We start from the raw sequence: 9,723 nt of genomic DNA on the forward strand, positions 1-9,723 counted from the left end.
CGTAGCATTGATCCCTTCCTGAAAACATTGGGTGCTTTCTTTGTCCCTTGTCCATGTAACCCCCACCCTAACCCCCACTTCCGTACAGAATCCTTCTCTGCTCTCTCAACAGCCTCCTTTTCTGAGAGAGTCCGGAACATGTTGCCCGATGAAATCAAGATCCCGCCTGAGCCCGCTGGCAGGTGTTCGAATCACTTACAAGTAAGCACTGAGCTCGACTGCGGAGGGCCATGCAGGCGAGAGGCCTGGGCCAGGGGTCCGATTCAGGCTGACTGTTAAGAGGCTTCTGTGGCAGAAGCAGCGCAGGCGGGGACGAGCCTGCGGTCCTGGTTGCCCCCACAGTGTGCTGTCAGGAGCCGGCTCTGTACCACCGCCCACTCCGCCGCATCCCCAGTGCTGCTCCCACCAGGGCCCCTCGCTTGCACGCGGGAGGTGCTGGGTCCAGGAGGAGAGAGGACATGCCTTTCACGTGTAGCCCAGCCGAGCCAGTGGGAATGTCTCAGAAGGAGCTTTGCTAAGAAAGCTAGGGATCATCCGGAAGTAAAATAAATTTTAGAATACAAAACACAAGCATTTTTATGTGTAAAATTGCTATTCTCATATTCCCAAAATTCCAGCTCCCTCGCTTGTGTGTTACAGTTCCATTCAGTCCCGACCTGAGGTCAGAAATCCCGAGGAAGCGGAGCATTAGGTGCAGCTGCTCCCTTGGGAGCGGCCCTCGGGGGACAGCTGGCCTTTGCACCTTTTTAGCCTCTGAGGTTGTTGCTTGTCCCTGTGCTGGTGCCCTGTGAGTGGGCCCTTGTGGTGAAGAAGAGGGCAGACCCCCACAGCTGCCCAGTGGAGGCGTCCGGTCTTCCTGCCCTACCTTTGATCCCGTAGATTCTGCTGGAGCCTCTGGCCACACCGCAGCCCATGGCACCACCCTGGTGGCCTGGTGACTAAGGGGCCCGGGGCCATGGAATGCAGTGGGCTGGGGCTTTGGGTGCAGTGAAGATTCTCTTCCTTTTCTGGAAGTCTCCTCCTCGGCTGAGTCACCAACCCTCAGCCTGCCACCCCCCAGGCCGGTGTAACCTCCATCCTAGGCTGCAAGTCCCAGCCTGTAAGGACAGTCTAGCCATCAGCCCCCAGGGACAACCCTCAGCTCCACCTTCAGGTTCAGAACACTACTCCTTTCCCGGTCCTCATAGCGGCAGAAAGCACGGAACAGCACGATGGGGGAACCGTCTGATGGCCTAGGAGACATGGGAAGTCATCTGAGAGACTGGTCTGCCTCCATACACGATCCTCCTCTGCCAGGCCTCCCTCTGGTACCTTGGCTGTACATTGGGGGCTGTCCCCGTTGGCTTCTCTCTTCCCTGGTGAATGTGCCACAGACCCATCTTGATGACTCGGCGCTTCCTCTGGCCAGTCTCTACAAAAACATGGGCTTTCTAACAGAGAGCCGACACCTCTCCTGATGTTGCCAAAGGGCATCCGTGGGACTTGCAGCCCAGCCTGCCTCTTCTCAAAAGTGACTGCGGAGCTCTTGACCCCGATGGTGCCTCTTAATAGAGTGGTGGGGACTGGCCACCGTGAGCCTCTCCACAAAGGACGTTCTAGGGAACGTGTGAGACCGACTCCCAAACTCTGCTCCTGCCTTCCTCCAAAAGGACACCGACCTCCGGGTCTCCCGCTGAGGACTTACCCTGTGTTAAAGTGTAAAACCAGCCCTCAGCCCCTGCCCGTCCCTGCTAGGGCCTGAAACTGGTGAACCGGGTGGCGATCGCTCGGTGGTCTTCTCCATGGCTTCTCAGCTTTGAGCTTTTTACTGCTCACTCTTCCAGCCATCCAGAGGGAGTCGGGGAAAGCAAAATGCAAACAGGCTGGTCTCGCTTACCTTGCGCTCAGCACTGGTCAGAGGCTGGGTGCAGAGAGTAAGCTGGAGCAGGGCTTCACGTGGCTCTGTGGGTCTCCTGAGTGAGGCTCAGGGCCCACACAGCACGCACGACCACAGACTGGGATTGGGTGTCCTGAGTGCCCTTCTGCTCTCCATAGGACAAGATCCAGAAGCTCTATGAGCGGAAGATAAAGGAGGGGATGGATATGAACTACATTATCCAAAGGAAGAAGGAGTTTCGGAACCCCAGGTGAGGTGCCCATGGCCTGCAGGGAAGGCTGAGTCACTGACCTTGGCCTGGGGACCCAGATGCGCCCGGGGAGGTGGCAAGGAGAGACCCAGCTGAGATCCCACCTGAGCCCGAAGGGGCCACGAGCCAGACTGCTCCCGCAGCCAGAGCTTACCGTTTCAGGTCTGGGCTAGACATGAACCCGTGTGTGGAGTGGCAGCCAGGAGGCCAGGACTGGCATGGGGAAGTGCTGCTGGGTTCCCCTCCCCGCTCTGCTCCTAAAATGTGTGACCTCACAAGGCCTCGGCTGCCTCATCTGTGCAGTGAGGGGGTTGGATTAGACCACCGTCGTGGGTTCTTTCACCTCTAAACAATCACCGACTCTGTGGGTCGGCAGTAGACTTGAGGGACAGAGCTGCGTCTGGGTCTTGCTCTGTCCGGTGCCTGAGCAAGTAGCACACCTGGGAGGGTCTGGTGTGGTGACAGCAGGGACCTGCCCAGCCTTCGTGTGGGCCCGAGTGTGGTGGCCCAGCCCCGCTGCACACTGAAGGCCGCTTGTCCAAGTGAGACCCAGAAAAACGCAGCCCTCACTGCAACGCCATACCTGTCCTGGCCCCTGGCAAGCAGCCCATCCCTGCAAGAGTAGAGGGCAAAAGTGACTAGATGTCCGACCAGTGAACATGCCCTCCTGTCAGGGAGCTTGCTTAGAATAAGTCAACTGGGGCTCAGGGCTTGGTGCCTTTTTCCTTTCAGCATCTATGAGAAGCTGATCCAGTTCTGTGCAATTGATGAGCTCGGCACCAACTACCCAAAGGTACGTCCCGCACGTGGAGGCTGATGCCTGGATCTGGGGGTACCCAGGGCCCTGTGCTCGCTGTACTGCATTCAGCCTGGAGCCACGGAAAGGGCCGCGTGGTGGCCTTGCTGGCCGAGAAGCATAGTCCCGCCTCTGCTGTGGGAGCCGGCTGGTGTGAGAGCGCGCAGGGACAAGGCTGCGGCCACACGCCTTGTGCTGGGTGCCTGGTGCGAGGGCCTGAGCGTGGACTCCCATGCTCCCGCCGAGTGGCCTGTGCACGGGCACACCGCTGCCCTTGTCTTCCTGAGGACGGCTGGCTGCAGACCAGGGACCGCAGCTGCGCCCCTGTGCCCTCAAAGGTGGGGGCTCCTGGCCGAGAAGGCCCTTGGAAAAATTGGGGAGTGGGGACTGGGATTTTCTGTTGTCACATGATGGCCCTCAGTGACTGTGTCTCTAACCTTTTCTTCTCTTCAGGACATGTTTGACCCGCATGGCTGGACTGAGGACTCCTATTATGAGGCATTAGGTAGATAGCCGTCTGTCTGTCTGTCCGTTCGCCCACCTGTCCTTGCATCTGTTTGTCTGTCCCTAGTGTCAGTCACCAGGCAGCACAGCGCCAGGGTCTCCTCTGTGTTAGACCAGGTCCGAGGAGCTGTGTTCGGTCCTGAACGAGACGGGGTCCACCCCTGACTTAGGAGCTGGTAACACAGCAGCGAAGACAGGATTGAAGGAGGAGTTCCTGCGGTGGCTGTCACAGTGGCGGGGTGCGAGCAGGGCACCTGCCCAGGCCGGGGGTGGGAACTGAGGAAGCCACATTCGGGCAGGGGTTTGGAGGTGCACAGAGGCCTGCCCAGCGGGTGTGGACATTGTCCCAGGCAGGGCGACGCGTCCGGAGGTCAGCACAGTGCAGCATTTTCCCAGGGGGCCACTGGGGAAGACGGGGAGGGGTTTCAAAGGATCCAAGCCCCCAGGGGACAGGTCTCAGGCCAGCAGCCCACGGACCAGATCTGGCCCATAGACATGTTTTGTTTGGCCCACACAAGTCTTGCTTTAATTTGAATTAGTTGCCAACATTCTACCTAAAAATCCCTAATTCTGGCTTCTCACGGTCACTGGCAAGCTAGCCCATAATGGGCCTTCTGTATTCCCACACGGCAGCAGTCAGCTGGGGCTCGAGGGCCTTGGCCCACCCTGGGCGGGAGCCACACAGCCCCCAGACCTCGGGCCTTTGCATCTGAGGCCCCGCTGGCCTGGAGGCTGCCTTAGTGCATCAACAAGATGCGGGGGATGCGGCCAGTGCTGGACTAGTGTCCATCAGCCTAAACTGTGGGAGCTGTTCAGGGCTGCTTTTGAAACAGCTTCTCTTGTCTTTGTAGCCAAAGCCCAGAAGATTGAAATGGACAAATTGGAAAAGGCCAAAAAGGAGCGAACCAAAGTAAGCAATGGGAAATGTTCATTACTTGAAAAGGACAGGTGTTGGGAGTGCTGGGGCCCTGCTGGCTGAGCCCAGAGGGTGTGCAGACCTCGGCTCATGCGCCCACCCCCAGCCCGGCCCGTTGGCAAGGGTGCCCTGAGCAGCCCTTGGTGTGCCTTGTGGACAGACAAGCCTTGCTGGCTTTCCAGCTCGTCTCAGCTGCGTCCTTGTGGTTTCCTGGGGTCTCGTACTTTGTGGCACTCACATCCTCCCCCCAGCCACTGGAGGCCTAATGTAGGCAAGTGTCTGCTTCTGAGGGCGCTCTGTCCTGTGCCTTCCTCAGGGGCTTCCTCAGTGCTTTGTTGTAGGTCCCTTGTCTGATAGCCCGGTGACCCCTCACTTCAGGACCCTGAGCTCCGCCTCTTCCCAAGCAGTGTGGGTCCTTCGGGCACAGAAATGTAGCTGTGAGCCCAAATGTGCTCTAGGTACTTTTTGACCAGAAACTGCGGGAGAAGCGCAGGGCAGGTGGCCCAGCTCCGGCTTGACCTGGCCCTTCCTGCAGCAGCGCCATGGCCTCTAGGACGGCCCCCCAACTCCCAGGCAGAGGGGCTGCAGGCCGAGCAGGCAGCCCTGGTGGCTGCTGCTGGCAGTGACCAGGTTTTCTCATTCTTCACCTCGGTTGCGTTTCCCTTCTCGCCTCTGTTTGTGCCCTGTGCTGGCGGGCAGGGGTCCCTGGGCGCGTGCAGAAGCTTGATGATGGTGGGAGGCAACGGGTGTGTGTCGGCGCTTTCTGCAGAGCAGTGAAAGCGCCCTGTGGGCACCTCTCCGACACCTCCCTCCCCCGGACCGCCCCAGCAGAGCTGACTCTGAATGCCTCCTTTGTGTGCTGCCCATCTCGTGTCCCCCACAGGCAGATGGCTGGCAAGAAGATGGGACCACCTGCTTTGCCCAGGTCTTACTCTCTGCCCTCTTCCCCCTCAGATTGAGTTTGTGACAGGCACCAAGAAAGGCACCACCACCAATGCCACGGCCACTACCACCACCACGGCCAGCACCGCAGTCGCAGGTAGGAGGTGGCTTGTCTGTTTTCAGTTGCGCCAAGGGCTTCCCTGCCTCGTGTGGAGGACAGACCCCATGGGGACCTGAGGCCCAAGGTTGCTAGCCTGCTGGGGAGGCTGGGCGGGCTCCCTGGTTCACCTGCTGCCCCTCAGCTTTCCACGGCTAGGGCCCCTTCACTTGCTCTTCCCTAAGCTCTGGCCTCTGAAAGGGGGTGTCACTGCCTGGCATGGTGTGGTCCTGACTGCTCGCTTGCCATTTTCCCAGATGCCCAAAAGAGAAAAAGTAAGTGGGACTCAGCCATCCCGGTGACAACCATAGCCCAGCCCACCATCCTCACCACCACGGCCACTTTGCCGGCTGTCGTCACCGTGACCACCAGTGCCAGTGGCTCCAAGACCACTGTCATCTCCGCTGTGGGCACCATCGTGAAGAAGGCCAAGCAATGACCAGAGGGGCTCACTTGGAGTGGCTCGGACATTCTCCTCCCTCCTCCCGTCGAGGGGAGGGGCCGTTCCAGGACTCGCCAGGACTGCAGCCCAGAGACCGATGCACAGGGCGGTCCGGTGTTGCGTGTTTCAGGACTGGGACCCACTGCCCAGATGCGGCCCCGAGAGGAGCCTCTGTGTGGCTTTCCAGCCAAGAGAAGGACGTTGCCGCAGAGGAGGGGACGCTGTGGACAGTGTCCTTGCACTGCGTGGGCTGTCGCCCTATTAAAAGTGCCGTGTTCTTACACCTGGGCCTCCTGGAGGCGCAGTCTTTCCAGGGGATTGCGCAAGCCCGGGGCCCTGTCTTATCGGTCGGAGTTATTCCTCAGGGTTGACGAGGGGTGGCCATGCCCAGGGTGTGCCACTCGGCGTGGGCAGGTGGCTGTCCAGAGTGGGTGAGACCCCGTGTCCCAGCTGTCCTGATCCCAGAACCCAGCCGGTTCACCGACAGGAGCTGAGGCCGCTGCTCCCTTGGGGCAGTCGAGCCTCCCCTACAGCTCGGACACAGCCAGTCGCCAGAAGAAGGGCTGAGGTGGATCCCGGCCTGCACACCAGTGTCGGCGGCCGGCCCAGGCTGCCCGGTCCTGGCCCCTTGGTGCCCAGCCAGCGTGGCCGGCAGGGCCGACGCAGCGGGGAGATGAATCACCTCCTGCCCTGGCTGGGGGCAGCTATTGTTTACCTACGTGAGAGCCGGGCTCCGGGGAGGGCTCTGCCGCCGCACCCTTCCTGTGCCTGTTATCTCTGCCCCACAGCAGCCCTGGGCAGTGCCAGGACCTCTGGGCCCCTTGAGGGGCCAGAGCAGATTTCCCAGCCACCACCAGCCTGAAGAGGACACGTTTGCCTTCCTTGCCCTTTGGCACCTCTCCTCGCCGGCGGAAGGGCTGCGTGTCAGGGAGGAAGCCAGGCTGTGAAGCACCGAGTCGCTTCCACGGGGCATGTGGAGGATTAGGAAGGTGTTCCTAAAATCGCACCTCACGGTGAATCTGCCCCTGCCACCCCCGAAATAAAAGGTCGCACTCGTCCCCACACAGGCACACACAACTTGACTCCAGAGGACCCTCCCTCCTCCTTTGGGGGACCTTGCTGCCCTGGAGAGGAGCTCCTGCCCCCCACGGTCCCAAGAGTGTGTCCTCAGGGGTTTCCTGCCCTGCAACGCAAGGGCACTGTGGAGGTCGTTGGGGACAGTGGGGACAGCAGTGAGTGGAGACAGGCAGAAAAGCAGGGTCTCGAAGTCACATTGTTCACATGCACAAGACGCAGCAAGCGGGAGCAGCGCAGGGGCAGGGGACAGATGGTGGGCACACACAACGAGGGGGGGGGACGCTGACCCGGAGTCACAAAAAGACAGATGCCCTGTGACTCCACTTGAGCGAGGCGGCTCCGCTGCCCGAGTGAGATTCATGGAGATGACGAAGTGGACAGTTAACCGGGAGCCGCTTCAGGGGTATGAAGTTCCACTGAGTATAAAGCGTGCAATGTGAGAAAGTCTCAGAGACCTGGTGCCAAAAAATGGGAATGTTGAGCTTAACCCTGTTGAACTGTGCGCTTTAAAATGAAGATGGTAGCCCTGGCTGGTGTAGCTCAGTGGCTTAAGTGCAGGCCTGGGAACCACAAGATTGTGGTTCGATTCCCAGTCAGGGCACATACCTGGGTTACAGGCCAGTTCCCAGCAGGGATACACATAAGGCAACCACACATTGATATTTTTCTCCCTCTCTCCTTCCCTTCCCCTCTAAAGATAAATAAATTTAAAAAGTAAAATGAAGATGGCAATTTTTATATATTTTTAATCTCGGGTTGCTTTTATAGTAATAACTTTTTAAAAATTATAACAAAAAAGCTCCCCTATATTTTTGGAGGCACACAGTTCATCCCCTGTTGATGAAGGGAAACTTTTTTTAAAAAAATAAATCAGAAGGATACATTCTATTAAAGGTAGAGAAACAAGATCATTCTTCACCATCAAAACCACTCCAGGCGGGCATCCACAGCGGATGCTCAAACCCTTCCTTTGAAAGGGTGGGGAACTGGGCAGGGGACAAGGCAGCAACCCCCCTCTAGATTACTTACCAACAAAGTGAGAAATGTATTTCTGCCCGACAACAGACGACGGTCACTTCCTTAACCATCACTGTCGGCTGGCTCGGCAGCTACCCAGCCTCCTGTTAAAACAGCATGGCCATGAACTCCCTTCCAGAAACATCTGCCCCGAACCTGATCAGATGTTCAGGCCCGACCCCCAGTTTCCAGCAGAAACTGGCCGACAGAGCCAGTCCAGTGACGCCGTGAGGAAGCAGCCAGGCAAACCCAGAGAGCGGAGCGTTGCGTTCTGCTGGTCACCTGGCCTTTAAAAGGTCAGCGTGTGCTTGTGTGTTGGGGGGGCGCGGGGAGGGCGACAGGTTGCTTTCGAGTAAGAAAGAGAAAGGCCACAGTGAGGGGGATTGGACTCCACTTTGAAAGGAAACATAGCAATTTGGGGACAACTAAGAAATGTTTGTGTGGGTTGGACCAGGTGAGAGGACACTCTTGTTCGTTGTCACAGGTGTGGTGACAATGTCCTGGCAGTGTGTGGGCCAGGCACACGCCTGCAGCCTGCAGAGATGCGTGTCCCAGCTTCGGCTTCAAGTAAAAAGGCGGACACGTGACAAGCGCATGAATAAAGTAGACACAGTGAAATGTTTGCTCTTGCTTGGGTCCGGGTGGTAAAAATACGGGTGATCTTCAACTGTATTTCAACTCTCAGCTTTCTTACATGTTCGAAAATATTGCAAGTAAAAGGTTGGGGGGGGTCATAATTTCCAAGGAGGTCTATTGGCAACCCACTGGCGCTGGGGGGAGAGGGGCGCAGAGACTGTCCCCCTGAGAGGTGTCACCCTCAGTTAGACAGGATGGTTGACATTGGGTCTCTGGTCACCAAGCTGTTTCGATCACACATCCCCTACCATTTAACTTGTTTATTTACAGAAACACGCACCACCCTACCAGTACATGATGTACATTATCAAGCGCAGGAATAGTGCATTATTGCCCTGGCTGGTTTGGCTCAGTTGGAGCGTCATCCTGTACACCAAAAAAAGGTCGTGGGTTCGATTCCCGGTCAGGGCACATGTCTGAGTTGCAGGTTTGATCCCTGGTCAGGGCTCCCCAGATGGGATGTGTAGGGGAGGCGACTGATCGATGTTTTCTCACATCACTGTTTCTCTCTCTCCCCACCTTTCTCTCCGGGATCCGTAAATACAACCTCAGGTGAGGATCTTCAGAAATGAAGTAAGAAGTAGTGGGTTACCCGGCACACCCCTGAAGAACATACCACCCACTCTGCAGCTCCCTGCCACGAGCAGGCGGTGCAATGCCTTCCCCAGCCCCTGGCACCAGAGCTCCCTGAATGCTCGTGTGTGAGTGATTGGGTGGAGGGGCGCACAGTCGGCCCGCCAGAGCCAGGTGACGCGCGCTGGGAGCTGGAGGCGGCGTCCAAAGCTCACACAGGCTACTCCGTCCTGTTCTAGGGGCCCCTCGCCCCTCTGGCAGGGCCTAGAGAGGGAAGCCCCCCTACAAGCCGGCCTCACTCTCACCTCGCCCTGAGGCTGCAGACTGAGACGGTGAGGTTTTATTTGTGTATAAAATGAATACGTAGTACAATAATTCTTAACCCTTTGGGGGCTGGTTACCTACTTGGGAATATAGTATAAACGAAGGACACTCTTCTCGGCACAACACATTCCTACATCACACACACACCTGGAGTTTTGCACTTGACCTCAGATGGAGCACGGACACTCCCACCCCCCCCCCCAAGGCCAAATGCAGACTCCAGGCAATGAAACTCCAGGCTCTTGGAAAGCTGAGCAACCTCATGGCTTGTCT

General features: G+C 57.8%; 1 protein-coding gene across 1 annotated transcript in view; it reads left to right on the forward strand.

Moving 5' to 3' along the window:
* The window catches only part of SAP30BP (SAP30 binding protein), a 30,969-nt gene extending 24,863 nt beyond the window's left edge, over positions 1 to 6,106 (forward strand). The window contains exons 5-11 of the mRNA XM_037157937.2: positions 113 to 201; positions 2,035 to 2,126; positions 2,859 to 2,919; positions 3,376 to 3,427; positions 4,278 to 4,336; positions 5,297 to 5,381; positions 5,639 to 6,106. Coding sequence (XP_037013832.1) covers positions 113 to 201; positions 2,035 to 2,126; positions 2,859 to 2,919; positions 3,376 to 3,427; positions 4,278 to 4,336; positions 5,297 to 5,381; positions 5,639 to 5,820 — 620 coding nt within the window. The 3' untranslated portion in view covers positions 5,821 to 6,106. The remainder of the gene's footprint in view (positions 1 to 112; positions 202 to 2,034; positions 2,127 to 2,858; positions 2,920 to 3,375; positions 3,428 to 4,277; positions 4,337 to 5,296; positions 5,382 to 5,638) is intronic.
* The last annotated feature ends 3,617 nt before the right edge of the window (positions 6,107 to 9,723 follow it).

The sequence above is a fragment of the Artibeus jamaicensis genome, unplaced genomic scaffold (assembly GCF_021234435.1).
Source record: "Artibeus jamaicensis isolate MK-2021 breed Jamaican fruit bat unplaced genomic scaffold, CSHL_Jam_final contig_2259, whole genome shotgun sequence".
NCBI lineage: Eukaryota > Metazoa > Chordata > Mammalia > Chiroptera > Phyllostomidae > Artibeus > Artibeus jamaicensis.